Source organism: Xyrauchen texanus, chromosome 27 (genome assembly GCF_025860055.1).
Source record: "Xyrauchen texanus isolate HMW12.3.18 chromosome 27, RBS_HiC_50CHRs, whole genome shotgun sequence".
In the NCBI taxonomy this organism is placed as follows: Eukaryota; Metazoa; Chordata; class Actinopteri; order Cypriniformes; family Catostomidae; genus Xyrauchen; species Xyrauchen texanus.
The window spans coordinates 30883936-30907727 of NC_068302.1; the positions used below are offsets into that span (position 1 = coordinate 30883936).

Here is a 23792-nt window from a genome sequence, read left to right on the forward strand (position 1 = left end):
ATGGACAACTTTTTCTGACCAGGTAAAATTGTTATCACATTGCTTCATTGTCCATGGCCATTCAAAATAATAGCAATAGTAAATGAAGATACACTAATGGCATCAAATATTTTATTTTAGTACATGTACATTCAAAAGAAAGTTGGAAATTGTAATTTATTTATATACATGTTACATGTTATGTTATGCTAATAGAGTGTCTTTTTCACTGTATTAAAGTTTGCATTCATTGTAACACTCTTTTGAACCCTTTACTCTACAGAGTCAACCCACGGAAGGCTTTTAACCTTTCGTTTAACTTTTTAATTGTAATCTATTTATTGTCTCCTTTAACAGTGATAATGTAACATCTATTTATTTATATATTTTTAAATATGGAGCTTACATTTTTTTAGAAGACAACATACTATGGTATAGACAATTATAATCTATAAAGTAAACATAATAATCAATCAATAGTCCAATCAATTGAGAGAGAAAAAAAACTGCAGATGCTGGCTATTTCAGACGCGTTAGCGAGTGTGGCTAATAAATCCACCGCTTTAACTGATCTCTAACTTTTTTATCTGAAGCAAACGCTGTTAAAGCACATTTAATGCTAATTAAATAAAAGGGAACAATCAACTTTACATACCTGAGATCCACCTGCATGCCTGTGCTCGGCCATGATGTTTGATCCGTGTCTCAAGCTAATGAGGTAACTTCCAGGGAGGCATCACTGAGCCCGTTGTACACGCCCCAATCCCCTGACTCCACCCCCACGTCAAAACAGTGCCATAAAGTGAAACGCACAGAAAAGTGAAGCGCAAAAGGCAAAACGGTATCACGAGCTCACACGTGATGGAAATGCAGATTAAAAGGAGCGTTGCAAAATAATTAGTAGGCATTGCAAAGAAAAAGATGTGTGGCAAAATCATTGCTGCCTAAAAATCTGTTGCAGAGATAAAAAAGGATCAAAGTTGTTTAGTTTCTTTTACAACAGTCATTGATTTTTGCAATTAATTATATCTTGGGTTTTGCTATATTTTATTTATATTTTGCAATTCTTTACTTTTGTTTGCAAAACTTTCTTTTTCTCTCTCGATACTTTATTTTATTTTTGTGATACTTAATTTTTGTTTTAAAAAAAAAATTTTTTTTTGCTCAATACTTTTTTTCTTTTGCAAAACTTTATTTTATTTTGCAATACTTTATATTTTTGCAAATATATGTGGCATGGAATTGATTCCATAGGGAACAGCGCTGCCCCCTGCTGTTGGTTGCGAGAACTCACACTCAGGGCGGATGTAGGATGAATGGGTGGAGAGTGCGAGTTTCTGCTGACGTCCATTGCAAGCATCACTGCATCCAACATTTATTCCAACAGCCGACTCCACCTCTCCGCAACAGGAAAATATAATTTATTAGGATTAATAAGAATCAGGCTCCGTTTATCGTGTTGATTTTCTAAAACAATGGAGTTATACGGGAAGGTAAGTGAGATTTGGCGGTATTCAGTATGTTTTTGATCGAAATGGAGAGACACGCAAAAAGAAAATAATTGGGTAATTTAGGCATACTGCAAAAATCTAAGTATTTAATACAGATATGTAATTTTACATAACAAACATAATTGTTGGAGAGAGCTGCTTGGTTACATTCATGAAACGTGACATAAGTCAAGAGAAAATCAATCATTCAAGCTAATTTATTCAGGGAAGCAGCTAATTCAAATATTCCTGATTGTTTATGTTCTCATTTAAAGCGAAAAAAAAAACCAATTCTTGCCTGTTGTAGCTACACATTAAATCTAGTCTTCTTTTTGGACGATGTTTGTTATGATAGATGCGAAGAATACAATAATAAGTGTTTCATTTCCTGAGCTCGGCTGGGCAGGGACATTGTCCCCTTTAAAAACGTTTAGACAGGACATGGGCTGCGTCTCTAAACCTATTGAGCTGCCTACCTAGACAACAGTTTTGGGTATAATATGTGCGTGGCGAGTTTGCGAGTGCCTGTGATGGCCTACTTATAAACGCTTTAGGTTGGGAGCTCAATAGGATTTGAGATACAGCCATATGGACAGCTCCCGGTGCTGACTTCCACAGAGTGACATACAAAGACAAAATTAGACAAAATGTCAAAGTTACACCAGTCCGGAGACAATAATAATAATAATAATAATAATAATAATAATAATAATAATAATAATAAAAAAGTGTAATTAAAAGCTAAAATTCTTGAAAAAAAATAAATGTTGGCATTAGTGTTTTAGTGTCATCAAAAAATATTTATTATTATTATTTCTTACAAAAAAAAAAATCAGAAGTGAACCAGTTTGGCTTTAAAAAATAATAATATTTGAAAAAAAAAAAAAATGTGTCTGCTAGATCAAAGTCAGGTGGTATAACTGCAAGTAGCCATTTTGTTGTCATGTGACAGAAAAAAAAGAGAGAGAAAGATTACCCCTTTAGACCCTTATGACTGTGTATGAGTCTTTTACGAATTATCAGATATTTAGACATTTTTATGAAAAGGCATATTTTGTTCAGTCAAACGGAGTAACTCTAAGAAAATGTCTTGATATCCGTGACTCAAAAAGTCATGATACGGTATTTGTAAAAACAATTTTGTACCTTGAAAAATATTGTTATTAGTATATTATTTTAATACCTTGTTCTTAATGGTATTAATATATTACATAGACACAAACATTACATTTCTAAGAACGTGATACGTGATTTCTAATTATTATCACCTCGGACAACATTGCCAATGACCCACATACACTCTAAAATGCTGGATTTAAAAGAGCACCCTTAAAAAATGAAAAGGGTTTTTTTGCATGTTAACTAAACCAAAGCAACAAAATTCTACAACATTTTGCCACAACTTGATTTCATTGCTTTCTATTCTATGTAAGTTTACTTAAAGGGATAGTTCACACAAAAATGAAAATTCTCTCATCATTTACTCACCCTCACGCCATCTCAGATGTATAGTTGTAGTCAGAAGTTTACATGCACCTTACTTACCAAATACAATTAAACTCAGTTTTTCACAAGTCCTGAAATTTAAATGTAGAAAATCTTCCCTGTCTTAGACCAGTTAGGATGACTACTATATTTTAAGCATGTGAAATGTCAGAATAATAGTCGAGGGAATGATTTATTTCAGCTTTTATTTCTTTCATCACATTCCCAGTGGGTAAGAAGTGTTCATACACTTTGTTTTTTGTTGTATATTTTCATCCCATTTTCTCCCAATTTGGAACGCACAATTCCCACTACTTAAAGGGGTCATATAATGGTACATGCACTTTTTCAAGATGATTGTACTGAAATGTGTGTTGGCTGTGCCTGTACGCAACCATCCTATTATGATAAAAATCCATCCAGTGTTTTTGTTTTAATCTCCTTATATATTTTCCCCTGCCTCAAATCGAGCCGTTCGACCATGTGACATCACACGGTCGGACGCCCCTCCCAGGATTGTTGATTGACAGCAGTGTTTCAACACAGACCCGCCCTCGCTCGTGAGCGAGCTGTCAATCATAGTCCGTCATCATTGTTGATACACTGGAGCAGAATGGCGCCTAAGCGATTGTGGTGTTCTGTTCTTCTGTGTAATAACGAACACAGCAGTCATTTTGATGTTCCTAAATCTGAACCGCTGAAGACGCAGTGGCTGAGTTTTGTTTACGATGGGAATATTCCCCACGAGCAACGTCAATGCGTTCATGTTTGCGCGAATCATTTTTCACCAGACTGCTTTATAAACGAGGGTCAGTATAAAGCTGGTTTTGCTAAGAAGCTGCAGCTGAAAAAAGATTCGGTACCAACTATTTATATTCCCTCTGCACCTCCAGAAGAAGTAAGTGTAACGTTTTATTAACCTTTATATTAATCTTTGCAAATCGCTTGCACGCTTCACAATGAATGTGGCTAATGTTTACACTCAGGGTACATTACAGCATGTTTTCCATAACGTTACGACGTTCTCAATATAATTCATAATCCCACGTTTATAATGAACAACACGTTATGGTTATTGTGTTATTAAAAACTGTGTACGCAGGTGTTACAATTAACATGGTAACACTAAGTACTGATTAAGAAGTAATGTAAAAAAAAAAAACAGTTATACGGAGAATAACTCCAGAACGGAGGGGCGGGGTGACCAAAGCTCATTATCATTTAAAGTCATATGCTCTGAAACGGCGTGCTGAAAACAGCTGTTTTTGAGCAGGTAAAATTAGTGTTTTCTTAAAATACTAATGAGAATTTTTAATAAAAGTATATTACAAAGTTTTCATTTAGACCCTAAAGATTCATATTAACTTGTACAAAAATGGCATTATAGGACCCCTTTAATATGTCCTCGTGGTGATGCGGTTACTCACCTCAATCCGGGTGGCGTAGGACAAGTTCCAATTGCCTCCACTTCTGAGACAGTCAATCCACATATCTTATCACATATCGCGTGACCTGAGCCCTCTCATGAACATGCATACCACTGCTTAACAGAAGTGAATATTTATAGTTAAAAAGTACTTAAATATTGCAATCGTATCACTTTAGAAGACATTAATTTAACCACTGGAGTCATATGGATGACGTTAATGCTGATTATCTGTGCTTGTTGGAGCATCAAAAATCGTGTTACTATCCACTTGCAGTATAAGGACCTACTGAGCTGAGATATGTTTCTGTTTTTCTTTAAATATTTTCTGTTGAAGAAAGGAAGTCATGTACATCTGGGATGGAATGAGGGTGAGTAAATGATGAGAGAACTTTAATTTGTGGGTGAATTATTCATTTAATCCATTTGAGTTGGGACTACATAAATACCTTTTGTAGCAATGATGAAACTGGACAGGGAATTTCCATTTTCCAGCATGCTTTCCATGGATGGGTGAACAAATGTTGAAATTAAATGTTATTTTATGCATTTTTGAGCAAGATGAGAATAGGAGGAGATTTGTTAAAGGTTAATGTTTGTTATATTGGTATTTGATAAGAGTGTCTGACTTATTCATTCATTGCATAATTTCTTTGTGTTCTCATTAGATGGCTGCTACACAAGACAACAAACAGAACTCTGATCAGAACTTTGATTACATGTTCAAGCTGTTGATAATCGGGAACAGCAGTGTTGGAAAAACTTCTTTCCTTTTCCGCTACGCTGATGATACCTTTACCTCTGCCTTTGTCAGTACGGTGGGCATCGACTTTAAGGTCAAAACTGTGTATAAGAACGACAAAAGAATCAAGCTTCAGATCTGGGTAAGTCTTCATCTCACCCACATGTCAAAATCTCCACTGTTCCCAAAACAACAAAAACTGCGTCAGTTATTCATGGTTGGTACAGCACTGAAGGGGTGTATAATTGTGCAATGTAAACATCACATGGTGGGATGATTAACACCAGCTTTATTGCAAGAGTGCTTCAGCCATTGTCAACTTATCTAGGCCTTTAATCTCCCCATTAGCAAAACTGTTCTTCAGATTGTGGCACACTTTTCTATTTTAGACTTTCTTCGTGAATGCTGCTACTTCACGAGGTGAAAAACACAAGTCACTACATAATTTCTCATATTCGATTTTGCCTTGTGCACTCACATGTTTGTTGTACTGACTCCATCTGTTTTCCCAGACTAAAGCAAATCAATCACATCTTGGAAATGTAAAGTGAGCTAAGTCTAAATAATTAAAAAGATGCAGCAGATTTCCACAGGTCTTGCTGAAAATCTTCTTTTTTAAAGGGATAGTTAACCCCAAAAATTCTGTCATCATCCACTCACCCTCATTTTGTTCTAAACCCTATGATTTGTTTTCTTCCATGGATCTCAAAAGGAGATGTTAGGCAGAATGTTAGGCTCAGTCACCATTTACTTTCATTGCATCTTTTCTTTCCATACAATGAAAGTGAATGGTGATGGAGACTGTGAACTAGGTTTGTCATAGTTATGAAATTATAAAAAAAATAATTGCAGTTATTTACGTTTACATTTATGCATTTGGCAGACACTTTTATCCAAAGCGACTTACAGTGCACTTATTACAGGGACAATCCCCCTGGAGCAACTTGGATTAAGTGTCTTGCTCAAGGACACAATAATGGTGGCTGTGGGGATCGAACCAGCGACCTTCTGATTACCAGTTATGTGCTTTAGTCCACTAAACCACCACCACTCCAGTTATGATGATTAATTGTCCCTTTAAGGGCTTTCACGATTAATTATCACATAAATTGTCATATTTCTTAAGATGTGCTTTTTGAATGTGTGCTTCATACATTTTAAGAAGTAATTTATATATGTATATATAGTACAGTATAAATGATAGTAATTACATATTTATCTTGAAATCTATAAATCAAATAATTAAAAAGAGATGTGATTTCCTTTTAAGGCTTTAAAAATTATGAATGATATGAAAAATTATATTTTCACAGTTACATTTGATAACAGTCTGGGATATGGCAATGATTAGCATCAACATTGATTTTGATCATATTTTAGTGTCAGATTAAAAAACTCATGACCTTAGAGGACAAAAATGTCCCGGTCAAAAAAACTGCCATAAAAATATTATATATTAATATTATTTTCCACTTTCACTGACTTTTTTAACCAACACCAGTCCTGATCATAACTACCAAATATTCATTAATTTTCAGGATTTTAAGCCTTTAAATGCCAGTTTAACATACAATACACACCCTGACAAACATACCAATACACCCACACAAATTTAGCTGCATCATTTATTCAATTGGTTCTATATACAGCAAACAGAAAACAGTAAAAAATAATGTATTTTCTCCATAGGCTAAACATGAGAAAAACTGAGCCATCTAGTGGAAAATATAAAAAATAAAAATGTTTAAGCCAGGGCTCTGGAATGAAAGCATAATATCATAGAATTCATGATTTTATGCTTTAATGGCACTGGGATCAAATATTGCCCTTTTAATGGGTTTCAATGGGGACATTTTTATCCTGAAGGTCCTGAGTGTAACTATTTTGTGTACACAGTGTATTATAGATGTATTACTGATTCCCCAAACAATACACACCTTTGGTCAAATTTATGCCGTTAGCATCAGTGGCGGCTGCTGGTCTTTCAAAGAGGGGAAGCTCATTTTCGGCCTACATTATAAACTTATTTACCCTATTTTTTGCACTAAATCAATCTTAGGTGTTGATCTGCCCTGCTGTTTAATTCTAATTTTTTCCTCGTAAGGAAGACTTTCAAATGGCTTCGCCAAAATCAGGTCGACAATATTAGCACCGTCTGCTATCATGCGCAGTTTCACCCGTACGACGCTAGCCTAGCCTACTGTATGAATGAATGAATGAACGAACGAACGAACGGACGCTCTAAAACAAAATATATTAAACTTGGTAAAACTGAAACAAGGAATGTGGTGTATAATTGTGTGAAATGTATTATGCAAATTGACTAGCAATTTCGGCAAACAAATATAAAGAAATAGGTTGCAGCAGTTTGTCTTTCGACTACACTTGAGAAATCCGCGATGGGACTGAGCGCGAAATAGCTTCAGTGACTTCTTATAGTACAGATTCGCTGTCAATCAAAAGGAGATGCAGTCTTTCGACAGATCCTCCAATCATCACGCGGAAGCCCGGAGTCCCGGCCAGCCCATTCCTCATTCACCCCCAGAGACGCTGAGCGTCCGTGGGCGGGACATAATCGCAGCATTTATCCAATGACCGTCTATTTTCGGAGCACTGAAAAAAACTGTTCAGAGCAGCCCCATTGAAGTCAATGGACGCTCGGCTTCAACAGGGAAATGCACTGACGCTACGGGAATGTATGAGAAGTAAATCGAGTCAGCCGACCTGCTATATGTAATGTAGCTGATTCTGAACAAACTCGTCTTCGAGATGAACGTGTTCTAACGCATTTTTAGTCAATAAATTGTTTACACAATAGTACATATTTGACCATTATTTTTTTGACATTATAGGGGAAGCTGAGCTTCCCTTGCGGTCTTAAAGAAATCCCCACTGGTTAGCATTAACACAGCCAAAATGATCGAAAAAACTAAAAAGGTTGCACAAGCCCTTATTTGTGAAGAAGCAAAACCTTTGAGATTTCGTTTCATAATTTCATCAATCCACAGAAATAAAGTTTTAATAACCACAAAAAATTATTTTGACTTGCTCCTTTTCTTTAAAAAATAAATAAATGCTGAGTTAAAGTGAAGCACTTACAATGGAAGTGAACGTGGGCCAATTTTTTTACATTAAAATACTCCCAGAAGTATAGTGACAGGACAGAAACAATGAGTGTTAACTTGAATTTAGTCTGATAAAATCACGTATTAACCTTTTCTGTGTAAAGTTATAGCCAATTTTACAAATTTCTTGCTATGACAATATAATGCCAAAAAAAATAAAACCCTAAAATGACTGTAAAAATGACAATTTAAACAAATTTACAGCTCAAATAATACATGAGTTTTAACAGAAGAATGAATGCCAGTGCTTTTATAAAAATATAAGCTACATATATCTGCCCTTTAAACCCTCCAAAAATCCCCATTGTAACGTTGATTTTTCCTTTTTTGGTACCAGTCGAAATTAAATTTAGTGGTATTTAATATTATGTCACAAATGCTGTAGATTGAGCTTATCCTGTATTGAACCAGGAATAAAATAATAAATAATAAGAATAATATCTAATAATAAAGAATATACATGTTTATCACTCACATTCATTGGCTGTCTTCCTGGTTTTATTAATTGCATTTGTAGGACACAGCAGGGCAGGAGAGGTACAGGACTATCACCACAGCCTACTACAGAGGGGCCATGGGCTTCATCCTAATGTATGACATCACTAATGAGGAGTCTTTTGCTGCCGTCCAGGACTGGTAAAAAAGTGATCTAACATGTCAAAATTCTACATCCCAGACAGTCTTAGCAACTCACTCATTGACATTTATGCTTTTTACATAGTGCTATATTATCACTCCAAATCTGTGTACTGGGATTAAAACAGGGGTGTAAGATGTACAGAGAAATAATACTTATGTATGTTAAAGTAATGTGCCAACATTTGAAGTATCTAGCCAAAAAATTTACTTGAGTGACAGTAAAATTCCACATTTAATTGTATTTAAAGGGATAGTTCACCCTACAATCAAAATTCTGTCATCATTTACTAAGCCTCATGTTGTTTTAAATCCATATGCCTTTCATTCTTCAATATAAAAACAAAAGATGTTAGGCCTCAGTAACCATTACATTTTCAAATATAAAGTGAATGGTGACAGAAACTAACACACTGTCTGACATCACATTTTGTGTTTCACGGAAGACAGAAAGAAATATGGGTTGGGTGATTAGAATAAAATAATTATTTTTATTTCTAACTTTAATGCACAAAATTTTAAAGGACCTTAGTTATTTAAGAAAAAAAATGGATCTAAATAAATGTAATTTGAAATGCAATGGCTCGAGGATACACAAGATGTTAAACTGAAACCTATATCTTGAAATCTGTTACCTGAAATTAAAAATATTTAATTCAGCAAGTAATTCAGTTAATTTGATAGGTGTTTTACATTTGACTACATTTTTTAATAGATTAATTAACAACCATCTTCAGCCATGGCTATAATTAAAATGTGTCACTCAAGTGTAAAGACTCTTTTGTGGGACTGTTTAGACAAGTACAAATGACCACGGTTGCGGACAATTACATTTTACATTTAAATGAATTTCTTTGGAAAAGTGAAGTTAAAATGCACAGTTCTGTGATTTGGTTGTCTTGTTAGCTCAGTAAGAAAAAACAATTTAATCATGTTGACCTGACAAATTTAACGAGCACTTTGAGGGTCTGAATCAAATTGTAGCACTTAAGTTCACATTCCCTCAATGATAGTGTGATTAATGACAATTACACCCCTAATTAGAGAACGCAAAGAGAATGTTGCTTTAGCAGACATTTAGAGTCTCTGTCACAACGTGGACTGAAGCAGTATTCTTTTCCCAGAACAGGTTAGACTTGACACAAAGTCTCCATTGATTCTGTGTTGCACTATGACATATTGATACAATCAAACTATTTGTTTGTTATAAATCTGGTACATTTTGTATTTGAGGATGTACAGTATCACTTGCATTGTGTCTGAAAACAAGTCTTTTTTTTTACTTGTGTAAGGGCGACCCAGATTAAGACATACTCTTGGGACAATGCCCAGGTGATCCTCGCAGGAAACAAATGTGACATGGAAGAGGAGAGGATAGTTTCTGTGGACAATGGAAGACTACTCGCAGAACAACTGGGTGAGTAGAAAAATACTGTTTATATTCTGTTTATTTGTTAATAACCAACAACTGTGTGGGACCTGGGTAGCTCAGTGGTAAAGATGCTGGCTACCACCCCTGGAGTTCCACCATGCAGAGTTACTCCAGCCAGGTCTCCTAAGCAATCAAATTGGCCCGGTTGCTAGGGAGGGTAGAGTCACACGGGGTAACCTCCTTGTGATCGCTATAATGTGGTTTGCTCTCAGTGGGGCACATAGTGAGTTGCCTCCACACACGCTATATCTCTGTGGTATTGCGCTCAACAAGCCACATGATAAGATGTGCCCAGAAACCATTGAGGTGAGTCACTACGCCACCACAAGGACTTAGAGCACAATGGTAATTGGTCATTCCACATAGGAGGAAAAATAAAATAAAAAACTGTGTGTGAAAGTAACCATATTTAGCACTCTAAAACACCACTGACAACTGTATTCTGCTGCTGTGTGAACAATTCTTCATGAGTAAAATTTCAGTCACTTACCATAAATCTCTCTTTCCCAAAAGGTTTTGAGTTTTTTGAGACAAGCGCAAAGGACAACATCAACATCAAGCAGACATTTGAACGCTTGGTGGACATCATTTGTGACAAGATGTCCGACACTCTTGAGGCTGACCCAGCTGTTACCACGGGAACACCCACTACCAGACTGACCGACAACCCAACGCCTCCTCAACAGTCTGACTGTAGCTGCTAGTGCTTTCTGTTCAGGCTATTTGCTTTAGTGGCTCGAGCGCTGTTGCCAAGCTTCCGTATTTTGAGACAGAAAATAAGTTGCAGAACCCCAAATCTTTGGCCTGGCTTCAGCTCCTGTTTTTATTGGTGTTAAGACAACCAACATAGCAAACTAGCAAGATTGTGCCAAACACAAGTGTCTAACCTTGTCCTTCCTTTATGCCATTATATCAGTATACAGGTCTTATTTCAGGGGTTGTTAGTTTACACATATTCCCTTTATCGCGAAATCTTGTATTAATAATTTTAGCAAAGCAGAAATTAGTTGAACTTTAGAGGCTCCACAATCATTCCCATGTCTCTCAGGGGAATTCTGAATATCTGTAAATTTATAAATTCTATATACTTGTCTAACTTCTGCGTAGTGTATTGAGAGGGTGTTGTACTTTTGCATTTTGCTGATGAGTTGGTTGGATATGTTTGTGTGATTGCGAATGCTGAAAACTACGGACAAAATAAATGTGGCCTTGAAATGGTTCTGGGGTCCAGATCCACTCTTTCATATCCAGACGGATCAGGTTATTAAATATGTCAGCTTGACAAAGCGAACATACTGTTATTCTACAGACTTGGTTTAGGGTTTTGCTAGAAAATCCTTAAACCGAAATCAAATTTATCTGTATCTCCACCAAACTCTGACTCGTGTTGCTGTCTTCTCTAACTAATCAGAATCACGGCTTTCGCACAGAAGATGATCAAAATCAAGACTTACACTGATGGAATGCTTGTTAATTCAAACTCCAACTGTCAAAAATTACAATATAACTAGATAGGTAAATGTTAGTTTGACTAACGCTTGTAAAGATTTTTATTTTATTTTGGTCTGCACTTATATAGCACCTTTTTAACTTTATCAGTATTCAAAGTGCTTTACACTGTTGACTCATTCACCCATTCACACACGTGGAGTGTGGAGTCGTGTGGGCTGGGATTTGAACCACCAACCCTGCGATTAGTGGCTGACCCACTCTACCAACTGAGCTACCCAGGCCCCCAATACCTGCATATGTTGAAAAACAATGATGTTAGAAAACTGAAAACAAAGGTTTCAAACTTAAATGGATTAATGTGGACATGGTCTTTGGATTACAATACAAATGAGTGTTCAGATTGGAGTCCAAAAACCCAGAAGGGAATTCACCTTGGGTTCCTTATGGATTTTCCTATGGGTTTTTATAATGGGATTTTTCAATTCATGATAAGATCTGTGGTAAGCATTGCTTGACGATATGTGAACGTTTTGTTCTATAACATAAATCAAGCCACTTTTTTTTTTTTTGGGACCACAGAGAGATCCCAAGAGGGAATCAAGCGCGGCTTTGGAGGATTCAATCTCCTCGCACACTTGAGGAACCTTGTGATCAAGTCGTGCTGCCGTGAGGGTCTCCCATCCAGTGCATCGTGATACGCTGTTCTAGCAGCCATGTACACCTTTAGCCCCTCATCGTCTTTCTCCATTCAAGAAGAAATAGCCTCCTGAGAGCGTTACCAAAGATGGCTGACAGTGGACTGACTTGCTAGAAAAACTTTGATGAAATGGCCAGCCTTGTGTGTTTTTTTACTTGTGAATTTGTTTACAATTGGATTTTTAATAGTCTTGGCCCGTTTGAACATACTGACAGTGAATGTCTATGGGATTATTTGGGATTTTTATCAACCACTGTATAAATACTGTAATTTCAATCAGTTAGAAAAGATGTAAACACAAGTCAGAACAGTCTGAAGTGCCAAGTTTGGTTGATGTAGCTTGAAAGCTCTAGGAGTTACTTACGGTTGATAGTTTTGTTCTTGTGTAAGGATTTTGGAAAACCCTTCAGCAGAAGAACAGTATGTTTGTCAAGCCAACCTAATAAACATACAAGGCCAGTCATATCATGGCTCTAGATAAGGCTACTCAATATAATCTATCTGTCGATCGTATGGCTTTGTCAACCTGTCTTCAAAGTTTTTATTTGAAATTGCACACATATACATTTTGCAAAAAGAAATTAAATAGTGCCTTTGAATAATTTTTTTAATTATGTACACTCAGAATCCTGTCATATAAGAAGCCTAATAAAAGCGGTTTTATTTTACATGGAGCAGGGCAGTCTTATAAGGACTGCCATGTTGAGATCACATGACAAGCCACATACTAAATGTATATTGGTATCCCCCCTATTGTCTGGCTCAATGAATACATTATTAATGGTTATCTGTTAATAACACATTTCTACAATGGTATTGGTAACCGGACACTGTTGCTTTTGTCTGATGCTGCATCCATGCAGAAATGTGTTAGTACAAAGTCCAACATAACTGCCACATGGGCCACAACATTTCAATTACCGAGTACACATTTAAAGTCATTTCATTAAACAATCTCTCTTAGATTATTATCTAAGAGTGATTGCAGGTTATTTTCAAAGGAAATAAGAGACATTATCTTTGAGTCAACCCATGCTTTTATTTTGGTGCATATATAAAAAAAAAAAAAAAAACATTTTTATTGGATTTTACCAGTTTTCATACGTAAATTTGATTTCTAAAGTTCTATCCAATAGACTGCAATAAACAACAACACTGTCTTGTGAAACCCTCCAGACAATTTGTCATTGAAGTCACAGAACAAAAAATAGTTATCCCTAAATATCTTTTTCAAATTCGATTTGTGTATTTTTGTCATGATTTAAAAAAAAAAGTAGAAGGATGCACTGATTTCATCCACATAGGGCAATTCTACAGTATATGTGTCAAAATGAGTCCCAACTTGAAGTTTGGGGTTTTTGTGAAGATGCTCTAAATTCTCTCTTGATCTGGAAACAAAAATGCCCTGTAATCCCCCACAACAAAATGTGTTTTCTTTCATATTGCATGAAACACAAATGTTCTAGAATGTTTTAGATGTTCTAGAATGTTTCAGTCAGATGAACACAGACCAAAATATGATGTTCTTCTTACAGCTGGTCACAAACCCAAACCCTCCACGCCTTGGCCTGCTTTTACCGTGTCTGATGAGGTCTGACGCTTTTGTCTATAAAATATGTTTTTTTTTTCTTTTTCCTGGGATCATTTGTCCTTCACAAGAGGAAAACAACAAACACATCTAGATCGATTTCCAACCAGTAGTTTCTTTAGTACAGCCAGAGGAGAAAAAGTAAAGAACTAACTTTAAGGCACAACCCTCAGGCCACGGAACCACTTTCTTTGAAAAAGAAAGAATGGGAAATAAAACACAATAATGACTATAATTTGGCTTTCCCCTTTCTCTACGCAATCTCTCTAGAGACACATATCAATGGGTACATTATATACTAAGAATAACAAACATTCTCTCAGTAAGAGTTCCATAATACAACACCATCACCAAAAGGGATGATATAATAATTTACAACAACAAAAGAGCAACAATATGTACTGTACAGCACAATAAATACACGCATGTAAACAGACAGAAATGAGAAACAATGTAGTGAATAGAGACAATAAAAAGTCTAAACAAAACATAAATGACCACATTTAAAAACTTGGCAACAGAATGAGTTTTAAATAAAGTAAATAAAGACAGCAATGAAAAAGGGCAGTTTCAAAAGGCTTCAATATCATACATTATTTTATACATTTGACTAAGTATATTTACTGCATATGTATAATTAAAATAGATTTAGGTAAACTGACTCATAAGCCGGCATTGTTGATGCTACTAAAATGCTTTAATATGCTACAAGCACATCAAAGAGAGCTAATAAATAATGCTAGCGTAAAAATTATAAAAAATAATGTTTATACAATAGGTCACTTGGCAGAGATGAGTAATGCAGCATTAAAATAATTATAAGTGGAAATATTTGGCAAGATCAAAAATAACAAAACAATAAATACAAGAAAAATAAAACTGAAACAACAAAAAAGTACAGTGCATCCAAATTCACACATACAATGAAGCTTTGCACTGAAGCTGATTGTCCTGTGATCGTGGTAAAACAGAAAGAGGTAAATGAAGGTAAAAAGGGACATATGGCACCACAAGAATTGAGCAGGACAAACAGAATAAAACATCCGGCAATAATAATAATAATAATAAAAAATAAATAAAACGTATTATTACAAATTATTATTATATTATATTATTATTATTTGTAATAATATAAAAGTAATTGTTACTATTATTATTATTATTATTATTATTATTAACTGTATAAAGTGATTGCCAGGTTTAATTTTACTCCTTCGTAAGTGTATTGATATTTGAACAATCTAAGTTAGGTAAGAAACATATTAAAAGGCTGTTTCAAGCTGTTTTAAGAACAGAATCATCAGCTTTTGTACTCAGAGGAATAAAATAAAAGTTCAATGTTAAAATTTGGCCATACTTATGTATCACCAAGTTGAAGAGACAGGTTTAAAGAACTACAGAACTCATTGTTTACAGAAATTTAAGTGCAACAAACAGTGGTTGAAAAAAACAAAAAAAACGAATTTTCAGTATGATAATTGAGTCTCATGAGTCTTTTCATTTCACTTTGGTACTGCGTCCATTCACTTTAAATAATGCTTGATACGCAGACTCAACAGACAACAAAATCCAGGTAAATAACACATTCAAGGCATCAAGGAAGACATGAAGTTCAAAGCTTGTAGTGATCTTTACCAAAATGTTTGTCTGCTGAAATGCTTCAAATGACCCCTTTTCTTCAGATAAACAGGAAAAATGTGTATATTGTTGGCAAAAAACAGTAAAAAAAAACAACAACTGATTTTTAGTTAATGTTTTTGAAATACTGCTTCAGTCGAGAGAGAGAAAAAAACAGTACCTCACAAACCAGATATTAATGACATATTCTAGCTGTTTCAACCTTACATTTGTCTTTTTTAGTGAAAGATGGGAGTGGAAAAGCTATTCCTGAGAGCAAAAACAGGAAATAAAATGAATCAATAAAAACAGCTTAAAAGGCGAACTTTAAAAAGCACTTCTGAACAATGAAGTATGCAAAATAGACAATGAAAAAAAAACGAATATTGTAACCATAAATAAGTGTTTCTCGTCTCTAATATAAAAAAGTTCAGATGCCGTGTCATACTGTGTTATGTGTTCAGTGTTCAGTGTCTTCCTCCTCTTCCTCCTCTTCCTCTAAAACACAGGATTCTGATATTTCCCTTTCGCCTTCCTGTTCCTCCTCTTCCTCATCGTCTTCCTGTCCGTCCCCCACTTGCTCATCCAGGGGGATTTCTGTACATTCGGAGTCCTGTGTGCAAAGAGTTTTAGAGTCACTGCAACTGTTTTCCTCCTCCTCATCCTCCTCCTCCTCCTCATCATCATCCTCCTCCTCCTCCTCATCAGGAGGGCTACTGCTGTCCTTCTCCGTGTCTGATTCACCATCCTCCTCTAGAGTCAATTCAAATTGGAATTTCTCCTGACCAGCAGTGCGGCGGCCCTCGCTGCTGGTGTCCAGCGCAGGAGAGGGGCTCTGGGGAATGGTGCTCTGATACCACTCCCTGTTGTCCTCCAGCGTATCCAGGATGTCCTGGGCGTCTGGGTGCACAAGATCAGCCCACGTCTCCCACAGAGGGTGCACGATGTAATCAATGAAGCCCACCTAGAGAGCAACAGTTTTTTTATTTTTATTTTATGTTGGAAGATGGGTTTTCATAATATCATCTTGCATAGTGCTTATTCATCGAAGACATTTCTTTTAGTAATAGATTCTTAGAAGCACTATTTAGAATCTATAGACATTTATGTGACTTAAAATATAAAAAAGAAAACATTTGGTTTTAGAACAGTGGTGTACACTATATATCCCAAATATTTACAATGGACTCAAAACGTCAGAGAACTGAGAACTAACTCTGTTTTATTTAACCAACTACGCCCAAGGTAATTTTTAGTGGATGTATTATTTTACCTGGGACTTCTCGACAGATGCATTGTGCTTGTCACACATGGGGCTGACCTCCATGCCACGCTCCCTCTCCCTGTCACCCTGGCTGAAGAACTCTTCCATGATGCGGTCCGTCCACTGCCTGTACAGCTGCAGCGGCTTAGTGGGGTTACTAAGGTCCGCACAGTGCACCATATTCTGCAAGACCTGACATACAAAAACCCCAAATCTGTCAGCAGCCATTTGATACTCACATTTCCAGAACAATCCATGGCATATCCATGTTTCTATTATCATATTCCTGTTCTATATTTGTCGGAAATTACCTACTTAAAGGCTATCTATCTTTGTCAAATAATATCCTTTGCCAAGATATCTACAATGCTGAAAGAAATAGCAATCTAGGGACCATTCTCACATTTGAATCTAATCTTGTCTTGGTTAAGTAACAATGCCGAACATTGGACTTGTCTGATCTCACATTATAAAAATTTGTAGGACGTTTCTTTAATACAGCTATTGAATATCAGTATTGAGGACAAACCTGTATCCGGTCTGAGTAGTTATCCAGTAGTAATACTCCTGAACTGGTCACCTTTTGGTCTCCACCATGGTTTTCAGATCAGCCAGCAAATTCATATGTTTAGACATGTCTGTGGCCAGAACCTGCAAAGTAAGATGGACAATAATCATTTGTTTCAGCTGGAGAGAAGGAGGGTAAATAATTAGCCCTTAACTCTTTCCCCGCCAGCGTTTTAAAAAAAAGTTGTCAGCCACCGCCATGGTTTTTAAACTTTAATGGCCCGCAGAAAATTTTCTTGCTACATTTTGTTTCCTCTGTAACATCTGCCAAGGATGTTCATATTTCCCCAACTGGACAGCTTAATACAAGTAGCCACATCCCAAACTCACACTGTAAGTTGAGCTAGAAAAGGATGGGTGGGGTTGAGCAGGATACTTAAAATATAAACATCAGTTTGTATACTTCTGGAGGAGGTAACCCCAAAAATGGCATCATTATTGTTGTCTATATACAATAAACTGGGATAGAATAACATATTTTGACAATAAAAAAGTTACATCACCTTTAAATGATTTTACACCTATCTTTAAAATGAGAGTTTAGCTCCATAATACAGTTTTCTCCTAAAATATCAAGGCAATTACTGTAAGTAACAAAAATATATGTCAAGAGGAAGAGTTGACATCCTATTGGACAACAGTCCAGTGTGATATATTCAAGTGGGGCCAACAACATATTTAATATCATGACTTACAATGTCAATGACCATCTTGCGAAGTGACTGCCGCTGTTTCTTGGTCAGGTTCTGGAAGATATCGCAGTTCTCTTCCTGCAGCAGTTTAAAACCTACAGCCAGGTGATGATTCTCCAACACAGATGAATCATTATACATGAGGGCCAGCTCAGAGTCTGGGAACAGAAAGACAATGACTGTACAATATGTATGTTCAGATAACATTTACTACTTGTCCTTTTTCAACAGCTTTTGTATTGCTAATTATTTTAGTTTTTTTGTCACAAATTTTTAGGGATGGTAAGAATAGGAAATAATGGAGAAAAAAAGATTGGGAAATTACAAAAACTCATGTGACCTGTATAAGCACTGCAACTTGGAAAATGAAATTTGAGAGTGGCAGTGGAGGGAAAGTTTTTCCTGAATAACAACCTAAAATTCAGTCTGTTCTTAAAACAAAAAAACAAAAACAAATCACATGTCTTCAAAATACTTGGAATAGAGTGCACAAGTCATATGTTCTACTTTTATGGTGTTTTTTGTAGGAGCTTGACAGATGTGGTCACTATTAACTGTCCTTATATGGAAACGAGATTTGTGTACATAAATTCCGCAAGTTTGACATGAGGGTTGCAGTGACAGAATTAAAATTGTTGGGTAAACTATTCCTTAAAGGAGTCCCTCTTACATACGTTATATTCAAAATTGAAGGCCTCATGGCACTAACCTACAACTCTCCTCTTGTCTTCAAACTGAATTTGTGACAAGCACCACTGGTCCCACAATCATTACTCATTGAGAAGTTTGACCAGCTGTGAGGGCGGGACACATGAGCTTTGATTGTGAATCACAGACACATGTTTCCCTCCTGGCACATGCATGTAAAAATTGTTCGACTGACTGCCGGTGCACGTAATAACAGCTTAAATGCATATTAATTCTTCTGCAAACTAGCACACTACTTTAAACAACATGTTTGTGCTAAAAGTAGCTTTGAGAGGCATGAAAACACCGGGCATTGCAAAGTAGCAGATAAGTAGGCAGATAGATTCTAGAAGCAACTTGGTGTTTCATTAAAGATAAACCTTTAAAACCATTATAAGAAAAACAGGATTTTTTTATATAATAGTTTGATGTACTATGTAGACATAATCTAACTTTCATAATGCAAAGTTCCCTCCCATTTATGGCAAAGGTGTACAAACAGGACATTCAGAAATGTATGTGGTTATGACATCACAACCCTGAGCACATTATAATAAGTCTGCCCACATTTACACATCAACATTAAAGTAGACCGATAGTGGATTTTGTCAATTCTGATAACTAAGGTGATGGGGAAATGTCAATAACCAATTAATCGACCGATAGTTTGATAGATAGATACTAATCTTTATATTTCTTCAAAGCCAAATTTCCAAATTAGCAGAGTGTATCAATGAAATAAAAGATTGGATGGCCAGAAATTTCCTTCTACCGGTACTCAATTTCGACAAAACAGAGGTACTAATTATTGGACCAAAAACCTCTAAAAATAAGCCACTACAATATAATTTTACTCTCGATGGATGTAATGTTACATCATCTTCAACAGCGAAGAACTTGTGTGATTTGATACCAGTCTGTCCTTTGAAAATCAAATGACCAATGTTTGTAGAACAGGATTCTTCCACCTAAGAAATATTGCTAAATTACGACACTGTTGCTGATGCCGAAAAACTAATTCATGCTCAAGACTAGATTATTGTAATGCATTACTGGGAGGATGTCCAGCAAGATCAATAAATAAATATGATAATATTAGCCCCATTTTATCATCGTTACATTGGCTACCTGTTAAATTTCATATTCATTTTCAAATTCTGTTAACTACGTACAAAGCTTTGAATGGTCTAGCTCTGCAGTACTTAAGTGACCTTCGATCATGCTATATTCCATCACGTTCATTACGATTGAAAAATTCTGGCCTGTTAATTTTTCCTAGAATATCAAAATCCACAAAAGGAGGTAAATCCTTTTCTCCTAGTCTCCTTAACACTGTTCGAGATGCAGACACACTCCCTCAGTTTAAGTCTAGACTAAAGACTCATCTATTTAGCCAGGCATACACCTAATTTATCCATCAACTAACAATTAGGCTGCTTTAGTTAGGTCTGCCAGAACCAGAAACAGTGATCATGATCTATAACTCTGCAATAAATTGAATGGCATCTGTTCTAATATATTTTATTTGTTTCCCTGTCTCAACCTCAGGACTCCTATCATGAGGTCACCAGAACCGGCTGGATCCAGCTCCATTCCTGCTTCATGTTGGACTCCACTGCTACGTGTCGCTGTGTGATGATGACTAATAGCAGCCGGAGCCAGCCAAACATCACTTCAGTCTATTACGATGAACTTCAGAGGATGAACTGATGCCAACTCCAACCATAATACATGGGATACTTCATATGCCTTTGCCTGAACCTTGGACTTCGGATAGACCTTACCGAAATTACCGGCCAGTTTGAAATGCGATGCACCTCACTGATCTCTGCCTGCATCACCTCGGTCTAATGATGGACTACACTCTTGAAATGGAACACATCTATCAATTAATTGCCAACAAAACACTTCATCAGCCAACTAACAAAGGACTATAGCAGCATCTATGTGAACTTCTGCAGTTAATCCAGGATGGACTTCAAAGACATTAGTCATTAATCTTACAGTACATACAACATTTTTGTTTAAACACTGACCCTTAACACTTACTTAATTTACTAATTTTAAACCATGACTTGCACTATAAATAATTAATATTGGCATTTTATTCATGATGTTATCCAGAGGGGAACTGGCCACCACAGTGAGTCTGGTTTCTCCCAAGGTTATTTTTCTCCATTAACCAACATCTTATGGAGTTTTGTGTTACTTGCCACAGTCGCCTTCGGCTTGCTCACTGGGGTTATAACACAATTCACAATTGTATTTTATCAAACTACACAATGATGACTCTAAGACATTATAGATATTACAGTTTTATCTTCTGTTAATGCCTGATCTTCTGTAAAGCTGCTTTGAAACGATGTGTGTTGTGAAAGACACTATAGAAATAAAAATGACTTGACTAGATTTTTTTTGTTTTGTATTTTCAAATCGATGTATAGAATGATAAAAAAAAAATTGTTCCTTACTATGAAGGGCAAAAATATTGAGGCTACGAAAGTCTAAAACTCAAAAGCAATTTACTGCGCAACCAAAATCCCAATAATAACCAGAAAAATTACAATTTGGTGCATAACACGGGACTTTTAACTATAAACAAGCCCGAAATATACCAGGGACTTGTCTCCGTTACAATGCTCTATATGTAAATATTAACCAAATGAAGCTGAATTTAGCCAATATATTCACCAGATGAAGAGCTTTGTATATTGAAATTTCAGAAATAAAAAAATTTATCAGCAGGGATTTTCTCTGATAACGATAGTTCCAAAAAGCAATAATTCGGTACTGATTAATCGGTAAAACCGATATATCGGTCTACCTCTTACCATACAATCTGCTAAATGAACAAATGTAAATGTATTAAGTTTTCAACTATTTAATTTAACTTGACGGAGGACAGTGTGAACTATGCCGAAACATAGAGGCTAAGCAATCACAACAGAGGTCATTCACATATAGTAGTCTTAAAGCTTTAGTTGCAAAAAAGCCTGTTTAATTAAAAATGGTCATGGATAACTATTTACAGCTGTTTGGGTAACATTGAAAGTGGCAATAAAAATGCCACAAAAAAGTGTAGAATATGGCCCCACTAAGCTGTAAATCTATTTAAATATTAAATAATATTTAAATAATAATGAAAGTATTATTTATCTAATAAATATATGTAAATACAAATATAAATGCATTTAAATAAAAACTATAAATTAATAAATGATAGTAGGTTCCACTTAAATATTAAATAATTAGGCAGATTCTTTACCATGTTCTTATGCTACATGATAGGACTGCCATAGACTTACTAGTGTTAATGAGGAACTGGTTGGAGACACCAGGATGATCAACATCATGTATTGCACTGGCAAATATGGCAGCAAGAATTTCAAGGTCTGTAAACACAGCCTGAAAACAATAAAGAGAACACACAGACAGGTATTTAAAAACTCACATAATTACCCTTTTGAAGATTTTAAAATGTTTTAATCTTTCTTTATGATCCATCTTGCTAAACTTATGCCAAAACCCGACAAAGCAAAAAGCATGACTAACGTGGAGCGGCCTACTAACAGCATTGCATACTGGGGCAGTATTGTACCTCAAGGGCAGGGGTTGATAATAGAACATGAGTAGACTGTGTGACATCAGCAGCATGGATATTGTTGTGATAGGCAACGTCAGCATGGTAATGGTCCTCTAAAGTCATCAGATAGGTGATAAAGGTATCAAGGGGAATTTTAAACGTCTTTAACAAGTCTCTCTCCTACAGGGGATAGATAACACACACGTTACATCCTTGTTAGCTGCCTCTCTAAGAAGTGATACATGCTCTATAAAAAAGAGATTAAAGCAAATAAGAAACTTATGAAAGATTGAGAAACAGATAAGAAACATTTGTAAAGAAAAGTACCTGGAATATTGTGTACATCATAACCGTTAATGGTCTGTTCCCAGAAAATTCAGTGACTTTGAAGACATTAAGGCCCCATTTATTTACATCTTCAAGCTCCTGAATTGGCACAAGATGTCACACATAAAGTTAGATATCTTTTACATATGGGGTTCTGTGCATTAGGATTATTTTAAAACTGATGTGTGTAATTTTGGTGCCTCTAGTGTCACCATATGGAATTGCAATCATAATCTTTAGGGCTGGGATAAACTATTATTTTTTAAACGATTAATCTAGCGATTATTTTTCCGATGCATCGATTAATCTAACGATTAATTTTTTCCCGGTCCGATTCGATTTCGATTCGATTAATCGACTTGTGACAACACCGGTAATACCGGTTTCATCGGGGGTGGGGGTGTATAAAATGTAAAAAAAAAACATTTGCCGGGAGTTTGATTGACTGGCGATCTGATCAATCAATCATAATACGCCATTTTTGTCCGACAAAGTAGTCAGGAGAGAGAAGATTAACGTCGGTGGATTTGAATTTGAATAATGGATTGTAGGCTACTGTACTGACATCTTTCCGCGGAAAAAACGACAGTCCTTCTGATGTAGGCTACATTCATGTTTAGCCTATTTGATGCTATAAATTAACCAAGGAAAAGATGATTGGTTCACGAGCAGCTTTAACTGAGGCAATCTGTCACGACACATTAAAGAGCCACAAAATAGTAGGCCTATTTATGGTTTAATTTTCTTTGAATGACCAAATTTGAAAGTTGAGACTTTATTAAAGGGTAACTAAACACCTGCTCAGAGTCTGACTCCACCCACTAGAAATATTTGAAAATGCAGGAAAAGTGGGCAGACCCCGGCGGGGATAGAGGGAACGAACCGAGTGCGGGGCTGAGCGGGGGCACCTGAGACTCGTAGTGACGGATTAATTGACAGCTGCTGTCAGACTCTATGTTATTATTACTCCTCACACGGTCGCAAGACGACATGTACATGAATC

General features: G+C 36.0%; 1 protein-coding gene and 1 pseudogene across 1 annotated transcript; one reads left to right on the forward strand and one right to left on the reverse strand.

Moving 5' to 3' along the window:
* Positions 1–1328: 1328 nt before the first annotated feature.
* On the forward strand, positions 1329–11517 carry rab3c (RAB3C, member RAS oncogene family). The gene is made up of 5 exons (XM_052094344.1): positions 1329–1472; positions 5049–5264; positions 8765–8883; positions 10176–10300; positions 10829–11517. Exons 1-5 carry the CDS (start codon positions 1455–1457, stop codon positions 11017–11019), a joined length of 669 nt encoding a protein of 222 aa, XP_051950304.1. The 5' UTR covers positions 1329–1454; the 3' UTR covers positions 11020–11517.
* A 1974-nt stretch (positions 11518–13491) lies between these two features.
* LOC127620954 (cAMP-specific 3',5'-cyclic phosphodiesterase 4D-like) overlaps positions 13492–23792 on the reverse strand; it is a 202297-nt pseudogene continuing 191996 nt past the window's right edge.